The 16,217-nt window shown below is 40.9% G+C and overlaps 1 protein-coding gene across 2 annotated transcripts in view; it reads left to right on the top strand.

Moving 5' to 3' along the window:
• C6H10orf67 (chromosome 6 C10orf67 homolog) overlaps positions 1–14,886 on the top strand; it is a 105,466-nt gene extending 90,580 nt beyond the window's left edge. For both annotated transcript variants that reach the window (XM_060192641.1, XM_060192640.1), the window contains exon 17: positions 14,598–14,886. In XM_060192641.1, the coding sequence (XP_060048624.1) occupies positions 14,598–14,692 (95 nt within the window). In that variant the 3' untranslated portion in view covers positions 14,693–14,886. The remainder of the gene's footprint in view (positions 1–14,597) is intronic.
• Positions 14,887–16,217: the final 1,331 nt, after the last annotated feature.

Genomic DNA, 16,217 nt, shown 5'->3' with positions numbered 1-16,217 from the left:
CTGAAGAATGCTTTCTTCCCCTCCCTCTCTTTCTTCCTCTGGTAAGCCAATAATGTGTATATTGTTTCTTTTGAAGTCACCCCATAGGTCTCTGTTGTTGTTTTCAGCATCTTTTAATCTCTTTTTGAAATCTCTTACTTCTTTTTTAGTTGTCTCTAATTCATCCTCCATCTTGCTAATTCTGTCTTCAGCCTCATTTATTCTATTCTCTCTCTCTCCACTGTTTTCTGCAGTTCATCTATTTTGTTACCCTGTCCTGATACTGTTTAAGCTTGTTCAGCTAGTTGTGTTCTCAGCTCAGGTATTTCAGCTTTCAGCTCTCTAATAACCTTGAGATAATTAGTGTTTTCTTCTAGGGTCTCATTTGTTGCTTCTGCATTTCTGATGACAATTCTTTCAAACTCTTTACTTACTCCTGTGATTCTTTCCTTAACTAGTGTTTTGATGTTGACTTCATTACTTTGTGCTTCAACCTTTGGGGGGCTTTTAGCTGGACTCTTGTCCTCGTTCCTTTCTCCATTATTTCTTCTTGTTGGTTTAACCATTTTATATAGTATGTTATGAAGTCCCTCTCTCTGTACTTTTCAAATTACTGATCACTCTTGCCTGGATGGACTTGTGCCTAAGTAAGGTAATTAAGGGGTTCACAGTTGTGGAAACTGACAGTTGTTTCAATAGTATTTTGATCCCTGAGTTGGAGCACAGTGGCTTAAAAGCCTCTTCTGTTCTTTTTCTTCCCTGTAGGCTATGGGAGCCTGAGGGCTTTTAAACTATAAGCAGGCTTCTTAGCTTAATCCCTGTTTCCTGAGCAAGAGAAAAAGCAGGGTGGAGCAGAGCTAATCCAGTGGCTATGCAAAGAGACTCACAGCCCCACTGCTAGGCCACTGAGGTATAGATCTTCTCCTGAGTTACCTGGTTAATTTCCTGTCCCCTGGTGTCAGCACAGGGCCTCCCTGCTGCTACTCCAGATTCTGAGGGTGTAAGTAATGGAGACTCACAGTTGTATTTGGTGAGTCTCAGGGGAGTCCTCTCCACCCTTCAGCCATCTTTTTGTTGGTGATACAGACTGGAAGTGGTGTCTCATCTGGTACACTGCCAGACTGTTACCAGCCATTTGATCTCTCCCTAGGTTCCTCTCTGTCCAATACCCACAGGTGTTTGCACTCACCAGTGATTTGGTGGGTTCCTGAAGTTTTTCTAGTCCTGTCTTGTTGTGGTCCCAGGTGGTCTCGTTTGGTATCCCTGTGGACAGACAGCCTTGAAGTGCTGGGGGGCCAGACATCCAGTGAAGTAACTGCCATGGCAAACTTGCCCCCAAGTTATTTTCTGGGGAGATGATGTCATGGCTCAAAAAAGTACCAGAAAGCTAGACTAGGGAAGAGAGTAGCTCCCAGATATGGGCAAGGTGTATATATATTGTTGACTGTAAACCCTACCAATCTGATCTGATCTGGGGCCCATATTCAGCTTAGGAGCCTATGTGACCTCTGCATCCCTCTATATCTAAGCTCATGTTCTGTGATCATGAATAGGAACATTCCAAGCTGCCCCAATATCAGGACCCATCTTCCTCAGGCGTAGTTTAGAGTATGTTGTCCATCCTCAGTTTGGAGGATGGTACATTTTCTACCATTGTTGATCCAAGTTGAGTGCAAGGTCATATGGGGGTCCACAAAGTGGTCTATTTTGTTGTTCCTGATAGATATAACTGGTAACAGTGGAGAGAGGGGTTTATTCAAGGTCTAGGCCCATCAAGTCTGTTTGGGAATCTCAGGACTCCCCATATAGGGCCCCAGCTGACGGGGTGGTCTGATAGTGACTAAAGAGTCATCTTTAACATCGTTAAGATAGGCCAGTCACTTGCCTTTATTCAGCTTTTGCAGTTCTTGCTTTGATAAGGTTAGCATTGAAGTGAGTGAGGGAAGTGTAATAAAGTAGGTGTGGAGGATATCTAAGTCTAAATAGAAACTATTTCATTGTGAAATTTATACTGACTCACTACAGACTATTGTGTGTTTTTGCTTTCAGGTATATATTTTGCCCTAATTTATGGATACATGTAAACATATGCTCTATCTCACAGGACCCGGTCTATATCTAGGTTTTGGGACTTTGTTAGGAAGTGAACCTACTGGAATGGAATTAGAGACTCCTATTAAAGGAAAGGTCTCACTGGAGTAATAAGGGTAAAGGGTTGACATTCCATGACTGATGTCTCTGGGTACAGTCTTAAGTGAAGCATGCTGAGGTGGTACTCATTGTGTTGATTAGGTGAGATTGGTGGATGCAATATATCTTTTGGTAGGGATTGAGAGATGCATGCAAAAAAAATGAGCCCCACCCTAAAGGTTCTAGGACTGGGGGAAATATAGGCTCTTTAGAAGAAGTGGGAGGTTCCTGCTGTCTTAGGGTTTAAGAAGGCAATAGATAGTTATTGCTATAAACTCATTATTGGCAATTGGGTTAACTTTGAAATATCTCTTTGTTAGGATTTGCTGTATCATACACAACATCACCATAATTTATGTCCTTTGACATTATTTGTATATAGCTGTGCCACCGGTTGCTTCTGTTCTGCCTAGTCTAAGCTTTTAAGAGAGTCAACATGTCGAAGACTCAGTCTATGGTCTGTGCATTAAAAAGTTTGAGACATTCTATCAATTTTTACCCATCACACATTAATTAAATAGTGATTTATATGACTACAAATTAATAGGAGTGTACATAATCACCATTCCCACCACCAAAAGACTGTGTCCCATCCTATCCTCTCCCCTCCCCCTACCGAACCCATGGTAGTTCCTTAGAGACAGAGACTGACAGACAAAGATACAGGTCAACATTGTCCATGTGTTCCCTTGTGGTGCTGGGGACTGAACTAGGTGGGGGCCTTACACAACACCTCCATGATAGATCTACCCACCCACTGATGTCTCATATACCCTGCAAATGCTTTTTTTTTTTTTTACAAAGGATCCACAATATTGAAGGATATCACAAAGCTCATTGTTGCTGAATATGAATTTTAATTTCAGGGGTGGTCCCAGTAACAATGTTCATACCCACCAGCTCTGAACATACCCTGAAGTTTCTACTAAATGTCTGATAAGTCTTTGATATGTTCAAAGACAGTGTGAGTGGTTAATCCAGTCAACAAGGGTTCCTAGTGAGTTGAGTTCCAGTTAAAACAGAATTTACTAGAAATAAATGTCTTATCTTTACTGAATAAAAACAAATAAAGGGGTTTCACCTGGGTTGACTGCCTGCACACTGTCCAAGCCCACCCCCCTCTTGGCTGGGACCTTTCCCCCAAGCCAGGCATTTCTTTCCACCCACTTTCTTTCTTTTTCTTTTTTTTTTTTTTTTACAATTTTATTTATTAATGATAAAGATAGGAGGAGAGATAGAAATAACCAGACATCACTCTGGTACATGTGTTGCTGGGGATTGAACTCAGGACCTCATGCTTGAGAGTCTAGTGCCTTAGCCACTGTGCCACCTCCTGGACCCATTCCACCCACTCCTTAATCTCCCACACATCTCCCCAGGCATTCTGTATTGACCTCTGAGGTTCACCAAGCCATAGGATTCTCTCAGTGGTTTCTCTTTCTAGTTAGTTGTTAGTTGTTCCTCTTGGGAGTAAAGCCAGGAGCCTCCTCTGTCACCATCTTGGTTCTCTCTCTCTCTCTCTCTCTCTCTCTCTCTGAATGAACGCCATTAGGAAATCTAACTATAGATCTGCTAATTTGGGGCAAAATTTAATCTTATCATGGCTCTTGCTATTGAATCATATTCACATATATCATTCAAATGACCAGTTTGTCTTCACAGAACAAACTTCCCAGGTACTTTGGGAGGTAGCCTCTCCCCTCCAACCCCTTAAGAAACAGTTTAATACAGTACCACTGTTTTTGAGCATTAATTCATAAATACATTATTAAAGAGGTATTTAACTACGTAGTATATTCTGAATTACAGAAAAGCCTTTAAGTTTGTATATAGTAATTTCTTTCTATAACTTTTGGGGTTACTCTAACCTCCTGATGACAGACCCCAAATCATGCTCTTTCAAGCTACTATTGTATTGTTTTAATTTTCAGAACATGTAAATTGGACATCAATTTTAAGTATCAGTTGAATATCTTTCCTGTTATAGTTCCTTGGCATTAAATCAAAGTTAAGTTTTTTGACACCACAAGATAATGCTAACAATTATGTATAGCTAACTCTTCAAGGGCTCACATGCTATTCTAGCTATCTTTCAAGCTTTAACTCTAACCCTTACAGAACTCTAGGCTATAAAACAGACAGTTGGCTATGGAGAAGCTTAGGGAGCCACCTCTTAAGATCTATACTTAAGATTTACTCTTAAGTGTAGCATCTAGAGCCAAACCCAGAGAGGGTGGCCCCAGATCCTAGACTAATTAGCACTCCACTGACTTGTCTCTAGACCCATAACAATGTGTTGTCCCACTCTCCCCAACTCTCAACGATGAGACGTGTGCTAGAACAGAGGCCATGGAGGAAGAGAGACACTTAGCCATTGAGTAACTTCTCAGTTCCTTCAGTGATATAAAATACAAGTAGTGACCTCACCTCAGGGCTTTGATATAAGGTTGAAATGAAAGAGCATGGGTGACATGCCTGACTAACCCACATCCCTCCCTTCCCTCCTGAATATAATCCCTGCCTCCTGGAACTAAAGCCTCACAACCTACATTTGACCCACACACACACTGGAGAGTCATAGTGGTGTAGTGACTTAAACGAACTAGTTTTTTTTTTTCTCATTACATCACTTTCTACCAGGCATAAATAGGAATAAAATTCAATATTGGCATCAAGATATACAAGTAGATATTTTGAAAGCTGTAAAACTAAACATAAAATATAGTTTAAAGCAAGTCATATAATGTGATATATCTTTCCCAAACAGATTGAAAATTATTTGCTGTGTTGCAACTTTTAATCTCACAAACTCTAAAAAGAGCAACACAGTTGTCACTCATAGAACATTAGATATTTGAAGTAAATAAGCCTGTGTTAATAAAAAAAAAATAGTACAATACTATCTACAAAATTTCAAAGCAGTGTTTTCCACAGTAGTACTTATCCCAAAAGAGCCTGGGTAACATTATTAATTTGTTTGCTCCTTAGCTGTGATAAAATTTGGGATCTGAGCTGTCCATTGTGTATGGCCATGGATTTTATGTACTCAAGAAGACCTTTCTCACAGTCCTGTAATTAGGTGCTATTGACATTGTAATCTTTGGAAAGGTTCCTAATGAGCCCCCAAAACATGAATCTTCATGATAAAACCTCAAAGTAACAGTGACTCTTTAAGTGGCTTGTCGGAAAGAGAGGGAGAAAAAAAAAAAACTCAAACAGGAATATCTGAACCACTGGAGAAACCCAAGTTTAAACCTAGATTACATTGTCTTGCCAACTCTTCTGTCAGGGGGCAGCAGTAAGGAGGTGATTGCTAATGGCTTCTAAAAAAGAGTCGAACAATCCTGATAGATTTGGTACCATTTTTGAACATTTCTTTTCACTCTTTGAAACACTGAACATGAAATGTATTTTACTATTTTATTTCTCACCAATTTGTAAACATTAATACTAGTTGTAAATAGGGTTCAGTGACATTTTTTGTTGTAATAAAATTGCAAAAATCAAATTTTAATTCTCTGTTAGTGATTTGATACTGATTTATAAAATTATAAGATAGTATGGGTATAATCCCACATTGTTTTCACCACCAGAGCTCTGTGTCCCTCTCCCTCTTCAGCAGAAACTACAATAATTCTCCCAAGGTCACAGATACAGTTGACTAATATATATATATATATCCATTTTATTCAATCCTACAGCCCTGCCTTCACCTCCTTTTCAAGTTACACGCACACCTATTACTATCTGAGTATCCTTCCCTTTTCCTATTTCCTCTCAGATAAGCAAAACATTGCCTGACTCCTCTAGTGTTTTCCAGATTTCTCCCTCCCAGTGATGGTATAAAAACAAAAATTTCTGGTGACCAACATTTTGGGTTCCAGTGAAATTGGGGTTCAGAGTCCTCAAGTCATCTTTCCCTAATATTTTCCTCCTCTAGGCGTAGGGCCAAAAATTCTTTTTTGGGGTGCAGAAGGTGGAAGAGCTGGCTTCTGTAATTGCTCCTGCACTGGACAGGACATTGGCAGGTTGATCCATACCCCCAGCCTGTATCTGTCTTTCCCTACTGGGGTAGGGCTCTGGAGAGGTGAGGTTCCAGGACACATTGGTGAGGTCATTTGCCCAGGGAGGTCAGGATGCATCTGCAAGTTGATGGCTGAAAGGCAATAAGATATAAAGCAGGATAAAATGTTTAATAAACAGGAACTAAAGGATAAGAATGAACCCAATGAGAATAGGGAGCCAGGGTACAAGGAAGCTAGGATATCTATTTTAGTTATCTTCCAAGGCACCTGGGATTTAAAATAATCATTGCTTGAGCTTGTTAGCTAACATGAAGGTGGAGTTGAATCTGGGAGGTTGGAGTCAGAATTGAGAATAGAATTTGAAAGCCAGGTTAAGGCAGAGAGTGTGCTCCCAAACTTGGGGGGGGGTGGAATACACACACACACAGTTAGTTGTCTACCACATTGGGGGCTTTATATAATCATATTCAGCACAGGAACCTATATAACCTCTGAGTTCCTGTTAGTCTAAACTCACAGTCCATGGTCATAGCTGGGAACAATCTACGCTGCACTCATTTTAGGACCAGTCTTCCATGAGTGGCAGAGTAGGATGACACAGCCTCCCTTCGGAGAGTGGGACAAGTCTTTACCACTGCCACTTCATACAGAGGGTAAGGTGCTGGAGAGGCCCACAAAAGGGTTTATGACATTCCTGGTGGAAGTGACCGGTGATGGTGGAGAAAGTGATCTGTTAGAGGTCTAAAACCAAGGATTCCCTGACTAGAATGCCAGGTCTTGGCCTGGTATTGACTAAAATGGCCACCATTACATGAGCCAGTCTTGCCAAAAAAAAAAAAGGCAGTTTTTTTTAACACAAGAAACTATGACTTAAAAGAAAAAATTAAGGTATAAGTGTTAGTATTGGTTAATTGGTTAATTTATTGTTTCCACCAACTACAATATAATTTTGAAAGATTTTATTTTTTGCCAACTCCACAGGTGAAAAGTATATCTAACAGGGCCAGGTGGTGGTGCACCTGGTTGAGCACACTTGTAATAATGTGCAAGGACCCAGGTTCAGGCCCCTGGGCCCAACCTACAGTGGAGGAAACTTCACAAGTAGTGAAGCAGTACTGCAGGTGTCTTTTCCCCTCTCCTTGTATCTCCCCTTCCTTCTAAATTTCTGTCTCTATCTAATAAATAAGTAAAAGTAAATGAACAAAATAAAGTATGAAAGAAAGAGAGGAAGGGAGGGAGAGAAACCTGCAAACAGAAGGTAACCTATTGATTTGAGAAAAACTATGACAATTTTGAGCCTTTGGTTGGAATGATATGAAATAAGTTGCTAATTTGTCCATTATTTATAGTCATTTTCATCTTCTTTGTGAAAACTCTTAAGGTTTTGTCTTTATTATTGGTGGCCTGTCGCTTTACTGCAATGTACTCAATAAAATTTTTAGTAGTCACAATAAAATTTGATCTGATTATCCATGTCTTTCTTTACTTCTAGAAATTTGTCAAATATTGTTTGTACAACATTCTCCACATTATTTTCTTCTGACTTATCTCTGAAGTGTTTTTGTATGCATTTAAAATTTTATATTTATCTGTTTTGCATATGGGGGGTTCCTCATCTTTATCTTCTAGTTTTCTTAGCCCCTCTTCAGTTGTAGCTGATTTAGCACATGTCTTAGTCTTTCATTTTAATAAGGTTTGAATTTCTAATTTCTTAATTCATTCTTTTTAATAGCTGCTAGTTCTCTAGTTTGGGTCTGATTTGTATCATAATTCTTCTCTTGTGGATATTATGAACTATTTCTTCAAATATGCTAGGCACACATTAAAATTAAAAATTTGTGCCAGACTATTTCATCAATACAAATGTATCTAGAGGCGCTAGGTGGTGGCACACCTGGTTAAGTGCACATATTATCATGCACAAGGAACCAGGTTCAAACCCCAGGTCCCCACCTATGGAGGGAAAGCTTTAGGAGTAGTAAAGCAGTGCTGCAGGTGTCTCTGTTTTCCCTCTCTAAATGTCTCAATTTCTTTCTGTTCTATCATATCAAATAAGTAAAGTTTAAAATATAAAAACAAAACTGTATCTACAGTGAATTTGTGCTCTAATGCATATCTTGCTGTTGTCCTTCTGTTCTTTTGTTTACTTCAGAAATCAGTTTAAGGTTCAAGTCAATTTCTTTCTGTCTCCACCTCCATAAAGTACTTCTTGAATACTGTGCTGACATTGCTTCTAAATGTATATCATTTCCTCTCATCTACAGCCACCTGTTCTGCTGTGATGTTAGAACTTTGAAACCTACAAATCATCAGATGGTTTTGCTTAGTTCCTCTGCACAGGTTTTCCCCCTTCAAGCCTGCTTTCTGTTGTTGTAGTTCTTAATTTTTATTTATAAAATGGAAATATTGGCAAGGCTATAAGATGATTACATTTCCACACAATTCCCACCACCAGAATTTCGTATCTAATCCCCTCCTTTGATAGCTTTCCTATTCTTTAACCCTCTGGGAGTATGGACCCAGGATCATTATGGGGTGCAGAAGGTGGGAGGTTTCACTTCTCTAATTGCTTCCTCACTGAACATGGGCTTGGCAGGTCGATCCATACTCCCAGTTTGTCTCTCTCTTTCCCTAGTAGAGTAGGGATCTGGGGAGGTGGGGCTCCAGGACACACTGGTGGAGTCATGTGCCCAGCAAAGTCAGGTTGTCATCATGGTAGCATCTGGAACCTGGTGACTGAAAAAGAGTTAAGATATAAACCAGAACAAATGTTGAATAATCATGAACCTAAAGCCAAGAGTATTGCAGATGAAGATTTGGGATCTCTGTTTTGGAAAAAGCTAGTAGGTCTATTTTAGGTATATTCCAAGGGGCCTGTGACTTTACTAGTTTTTGCCTGAGCCTAACATATGCAGGTGGACCCAGGTTATTGTCTGGGGAGATGGTATCATAGTTGGAAAAAGGACTAGAAAGCTGGGTCAGGGAAGAGAGTAGCTCCCAAAGTATATAAGTATTTGAAAGTACATAAATATTGTTGACTGTAAACCCCATCAATTTGATCTGGGGCCCATAGTCAGCACAGGAGCCTATGTAACCTCTGCATCCCTGTAGGTTTGAGCTCACATTCTGTGGTCACAGCTAGGAACATTCCAGGCTACACTAAGTTCAAGACCCAGCTTCCTCAGGTGATAGGTAGAGTATGTTGTCCAACCTCCCTTTGGAGAATGAAACATTCCCTACCATTGTTGATCCACATTAAAGACAAGGTCCTATAGGGGCCCACAAAGGGGTCCATTATGTTGTTCCTGATGGAGATGACCAGTGACAGTGGTGAGAGGGATCTGTTAGAGGTCTAGGCCCATCATCTCTGTACGGGAATCCCACCATCTGATGATTTGTAGGTTCCAAAGTTCTAAAACCACAGCAGAACAGGTGGCTATAGATGAGTGGAAGCAATATCCCCTGGTGTTCCATTTGTGAAATGGGCAAGAAGTTACCTTTTCCCGAATGTTGAATTGCATCACTAAGAATTGTATTCTTTGGTTTACTTTGACACACCTTGTTATTTCCTCTGCAGTCCTTCAATAGATATCTGCAACTTTCAAGATAAAAGTAGGGTCATCAATTTAGCACAGAAAATCATTCATACTAGCTGCTTCTGTGCCCACCCTCCTCCCCCTTGTGAGCTTTCTAATCAAGCCAACAAAATGTTTGCTGTTCTTTGTTATCTCCTGAATAGTCTGTGTGTCTGCACCTTTACACAAGTTCTCACCAAGATGATGGAGCACCTGCCTGGTCTTGCTCTCTCATATTCTCAGCTTACCTGGTCACCCATGACCTCAGAATGACTATCTGCTGGGATGACAGGGACTGTGCATTTCTCATCTTTGAGTCCAGTCCTGCTATCATGATGGACTCAAAAGTCACAAAAACAACAAAAGGAAGCAACACAGATGGCTGTTCAAGTTGCTTGACCACAGCACTTGTTCCTGTCCCATTGGTCAGAGCACGTCTCCTGGCCAAGACTAGAATAATATAGGAGAGAACCTCAATAGCCATGGGACCAAAGAGGCCATATTTTCTAGGCTGTACCTCCTCTGTAGATCACTCATTCAGTCCACAGACTTTATAAACACCCACCACAAGCAATCCCCTTGCCTGGGCACTCAAAACATGGAGTTTCCTAATGTTTAAAATTTACATCCTAAGACTGACTCTCAAAGGCTAACACAATCAGTGGAATTCATACCAGGATTGTTAGAGGTATCGTGGGGCAGGATAATGGCCTGAGAAAACCTTTCTGCACTCCTCAAAATTTTAAATATTTCCACTGTGTATATTTTTAAAGCATAACTAAAAATCTACTGTATGTCTTTAGTAACCTATAAATTCAGTCGTGAGATTGTATGACAACTCTTTTCATCAAATATAGAGGCATCAAAGATAAAATAGAAGACAGATTAAATCTCTAATGCTTGGGCCTCAAGTTGTTCACTTGTTCACAGGGATAAAGAGCTGCCTATAGTTTCAAATTCATACTGGGATACAGTACGCAGACCAGAGTTCAAGTGAAAATCCATTTAAAAAGAACTAACTACAGCTCCCACTTTAGCTAGTATATTTATTTTTTCTCTCTAGGATCAGGACAGATTGCATTGGGAGCCCAGTCTTTCATAAAGAGGGGGGTGGGGAATAGAGTTGGGCCTTCATTTTCTCACAAAAGGCACAATGTGAAGCGCATCTGTGAACACTGCATAATTTGTTATGTTCTACAAAGGGGTGGGTTTTTGTTATACACATACCAAAGCTATTTGGTACTGTTTCACCAATGATCTCTATTCAGGTCCCAAAAAGAAATTGGCCTCAGAAGAGTGAAAGGAGAGTAAATTTTTCTTTAAAAATTAGATACAGATTATCACTTCAAAATGCAGGAGAGAATTTTACAAGTGACGGTGCACTGATCAGCTTTCCAATGGACATCCAGTCCTTTATGAAACACATGCTAACTGTGGTCAGCTGTGACCAATGTGGTTTATTACTCTCCAGAAGAGCTGAACTGGGATTACCCATCTAATTGAATTGAGAAATGTTGGGTGAACTTGAACTGTTTCGTGGACATGAATGACCAGAGAATTTATTTGATAAGACATTAAAGGCTGAATATGGTAACTATCTCTTTGATGGTTTGATACAGTCATTTCTTTAGTTCATTAGCATGTCTTTCATATTTTTCTTTATTTCTCTGTGGTGATTATATAAATGACCTAAATGAAAAATGTGGGGGAAAGGGTGTTGCAACATAGTTACAAAAATGTAGAAAGCTTACCTTTATCAGTAAATATTTATGACAGTTTTTCTGTAATTAATGCCTTAAAAAAAAGTCACATCAGCTTTCAAGTAAAGAAAATTAAGAGTAATCTGATTTTGGAAAAATTAAAATCACTGCTTTTTAATGTGATAGTTCCTAAATTATGTTAGAATGTTGGCTTCTGATTTCATCTTTAAAAGAGACATCATGAAGTTGACATGTTAGTTGTCAGTTTCCTTTGCATTTCACTGTAAGCTGGTCCATGTGCACTACCATTGGTTGCACTGCAGTGAAACATTTAGGGTAAACACTTATCAGGAGAATAGTATACAAAGTGACATCAGGTGATAAAGAGCTTTCTCTTCAAATGTCTGCTAATGTTTAAGATAAATAATTCTTCTGTATTCCCAATGACTAATGTTAAAGTATAATTTGGACCAGTGCCCTTTTAAAAAAATATTTAAGTATTCATCTTTTAAAAATATTCACAGAAACTCAGAGATTTAAACTCTTAAGCATACATTACAAAACTACACCTCATGTTACTCGTGACTCTTTAAATGGAATTTGTCATTGAAACTTAAGTCATTTAAGTAGAAAGACCATTTGGTTGTGCCCATACAAGCATAATAAATTGTATATGTTTGTGATACTGAATGACTCTTGCCCATATGCTGCACTGCAAAGCTACATGAATGAGGCATTTACCCAATCAGCCCCACCACATTAAACAGAAAAACAATCTTTATTCATGGTAACTTATCAGTTTCAATTAATCAACCTTAACAATGGAAATTCTGATGTGTTCAAGCAACTTGAAAGCAATAGGTCATCTCCAGGGCAGCCATGTTGTGTCTTTGTGCCTAAGGTTTCAAACAAAGCAACATCTCCAATAAATATACATACATATACATACGTACATATGCATACATATACATGCCAAGGGAAGGCTACAGACAGACCCTGTTGTGCCAAGAAAATGCATGTTTATTGTTGATGATTGCTTTATCATAGCAAATGTGATTGTGTTCCTTCAAGTATTACTTTTTGAGCACTGCAAGTTTAAACAAAAGGAAAGAAATTTCCATTGGATGACCATCCTTTCACTTTCTGTGCTGCTATGTGAATAGCATTGTGCAAACCATTCCAATGGTTTTGAAAAGGGGTAACCATTGGTTTGATTTGGTTACACGGTTTAGTAAAGAGCTCCCTCCCACTGCCTTAGGGTCTGTGAAAGGTCTGTGACCTGTTTAGAACTGCCAAGTGAAATGTCATGTCGCCCCTCCCAAGTGGGAGTATCTGCATTCATTTGATCAGTATAAAAAATGATTGGGGATGGCGAGATCAGTGCTTTTGAATTGCAATTTATAGCAGTTTACAAAAATGCACATTGTTGGAAAAGAAAACATGGAAGTGTTTCGTTCTAAATTGCATTACCTGTGAAATGTCATTAGTTTTTTTTAAAGATACTTACATCCCTTTTTATTATTTAGATGACTTATTTCGATGAAGGAAAATCAGATTGTTATTACATTATAATTTTTCAACTTGTACTTTTAATAAGTAGATTAAGAGAAACTGTGTCAGGGTCCTTATGATAACTTAATTTATTATCATTTCCATTCATCTATTCTCTAAAATAGTCTCTTCTCATGGGTTGCTTTAGCAAAAGATTCCCAAGGACCTCCCCTAGACTATAGACGAAATTCACTTGCTGCTAAATGCTCTGTCTGCTAAAATCAGAAGCATACTTAGCCTCTCCCAGGTTTCCATTATTCCTTGAAGTGTTTACTACCAGAAACTTCTTTATCAGATGAATGTATTCTAAATCATAATGACCCTACCCTCACTCACATACCTGTATAGTTGCTTAAGAGAATGCATTACTTCTTTTCATTAACTGTATAAATGAGTGCAGGAGCTTTTTTCTCAAAGTTAAGGTAGACTGTTCAAGTTCATACAGGCTTAAAGCAGTCATATGCTACACTGGGCTGCAGGAAACAGTGCCCTTTGCACAATGCTCAGGAATCTAGAAAGTGTGTTTTCTTCACCTTGGCCCAGTGGTGGATCTGGATGTTATTTAGAGGAACTCTGCAGTTAAGAGGAACAGCTGCCTTGGGCAGGGGCCCTCAGAGCTTCCCCAGTGGATGCTTGAGTAGGAAAAAAAAAAAAAAAAAGGGAAGCCCCAGCTTCAGGAAAGCCTTGACCCAGATGGACTCCCCAGCACTCCACTTTGAACCTCCCCACCATTGAGAGCCGAGGTTGTCACGTTTTTATCTTTGTTCATGTTCCTCCTCGGGATGACAGCAGGCTCTGTGTTCCTCGCCCCACTGGCCGGCTCTGAGTGTCCACATTGACACCTACCGGTGACGGCAGGCTGCAGGGCTTTGTTGCCTTCTCCACGCTCCTGGCTTTCACTGGGATTAGCTCAGGGCCTTTGTTCCCCTTCAAAGCTGGAACATCACATCCCATGTTGTGGCTTTGCTATCTCAGACCCCCAACGCTCTCCTCACAATTTATACACCAGGTAAAAGTCTCTGCCTCCTGAGCAGGGAGCCAGGCTTGGAGGAAGAGCCAAACCTCCCCTCTCCCCAGGTTTAAAACCTTTACCCATTTTTTTCTGTTTTGTCCCCATGTTTGTAATTTTATCTCATGTACAATAATAGATAAATGAAAACTTTCCCTCTAAGATCTCTGGACTGACCCAAGCAGGAACAATGTCTCCACTGTTATGCTTTCTCGCACAGTGGCTCCTGCTTCTGCAGAGGGGACTCTGCAGAAAATGTCACCTCTGGGCTTGGTCACAGACACTAGGGCCACTACTCCCCACAGGCTGAGGCGGCAGGAAGGCATCTAGAAGGGAATCCTGACTGACATGGGCCCTTCTGAAGGCCAAGCAGAGGCAGACTGCCTAGCCTGCATCCCCACCATCCTCTCCCTCAGGTCATGTAAGAGGCCACCTCCCGGCTGAGGCCGCCAGGGGAGGACCCCCTCAAAGAGAGGCCAAGAGCTTCCGGTGGGGTTAAGGGTGGTGTGTGGGGGGGGGGTGTATAAGGTCCAGTAAAGCAAAGCTCACTTCCATTGTCTCTTTTCAGTGAAACTCTCAAGCCCGGTGGAAGAGCCTGAGCTCAAGCCACTGGTACTACAGAACACCCCAGTGGACGATGTGGATGAAGGGAGCCCAAACTGAGCTGCCGCACAGAGCCAAACCACAGACAGAGGGCTTTCACTGGCCTGGCTGAGGCCTTCTCCAGCAAGGCAAACCTCCTCCAAGTCGTTCCCAATAGAACTGTTAGTCTCTGTCGTGCACTGGGACTCTTTGCTCTCACCCTCAGAACCCAACTTTCCCAAAAGCCCCAGGAAACCCCTCCCTCCCAGGGCGGACCCTGACACACACACACACACACACACACACACACACACACACACACACACACACACACACACACACACACCCGCCAGCCCAGCCCAGCCCAGCCCAGCCCAGCCCAGCCCTCGCGCTTCCTGGGCTCCGCCCATGCCCTAGAAACAAGCTGAGAAACACTTAACTTCAATTAAACATTTTAAGGCTCTTAGTTTCACACCCTCTCTGAAGTCAAACTGGTTTGCTGCCTCCTAGCCAGTTATAAGCCCCAGGAGTATCGAAGTTACCAAGAGGATTTAAAAACTCCACTGGAGGAGGTCCACTTTTGTCTTACATAGGCACAGGGCTCCATGTCTTAACACCTACAAGCAATTCTTTAGCTGGTGAAGAAAAGATTGGAGGTTTTGCTCCCTAGTAAGTAGAAAGACCCAGCTAGATTCAAGCCCCTGCCCTTTCTGCAGTGCTGGCAGGACGGTTAGTTTGCTTCTGTGCATAACCTTCAATCTGGCCCTTTCCGTTTCCCAACTGCAAGCCCAGCCTGTCTGTAGCCCAGAAATGTGGATTACACATTTCTAAAGCTCTTCAGTACGTCTCGAGAAATAAATTTGTGGCAGCTGTCAAATAAAGCTGATATACTCTGGTGCAAAAGAAAGCTAGAGGGTGCTTTATCTGTGCGTAAAAAAGCACAAGCTTGAATCGGAGAGCGCCCTGTACATTTTCAATGCCAGTACATGGGGTGGCATCTCCGCGGAGCATTATTCGAGCTTCATCTACTATGCACTATATGCCACCGCCTCCGGAGGAGTGTTGCCCTAGAAACTTGTTTTAAATCTGCTGCTATATATCAACACCTTGTTTTAGCAGTCCTTGGCTGAATTACAGTTACACAGTTTGGCGCTTCTTTCAAATTTCCTCCCATCAGTTTGGCTAAAGAAAGGAATTTTTCTCCTTTAGAAATGAATTGGCTTAATTAGTAAGTAGATTAATGGCAATTGCTGGTGAGTTGGTTTCCAGCAGAGTTTCACCAGAGAGGGTTAATCGGAGTCAGGTTTGGAATCTTTCCCAGAACTGGCTGCCAGCCATTTCCACCAACCAATCAACCCTACAAAAAAACGGAGGAAATGAAATAGAATTTATATTCTCCTTGCTGTTGTCCTGGATGGAAATTCCTTGGAAGCATCCTCCTAGCTGGGCTCAGCACAGACGGTCTCATTTCAGAATTTTAACAGAAACTTTGCAAAGTTCCACCTTGGATGTTTATCTGGGTGGCATGGCAGGCTTTCAAATGGCACAGTGATTGAGGGCGCAATGGCAAAATCTGTGGCTTTTCTTCAACTTTAGGTTTTAGAGA

Source organism: Erinaceus europaeus, chromosome 6 (assembly GCF_950295315.1).
Source record: "Erinaceus europaeus chromosome 6, mEriEur2.1, whole genome shotgun sequence".
In the NCBI taxonomy this organism is placed as follows: Eukaryota; Metazoa; Chordata; class Mammalia; order Eulipotyphla; family Erinaceidae; genus Erinaceus; species Erinaceus europaeus.
The sequence above is the reverse complement of the archived record's forward strand: the minus strand, read 5'-3'. Positions and strand labels throughout refer to the sequence as shown.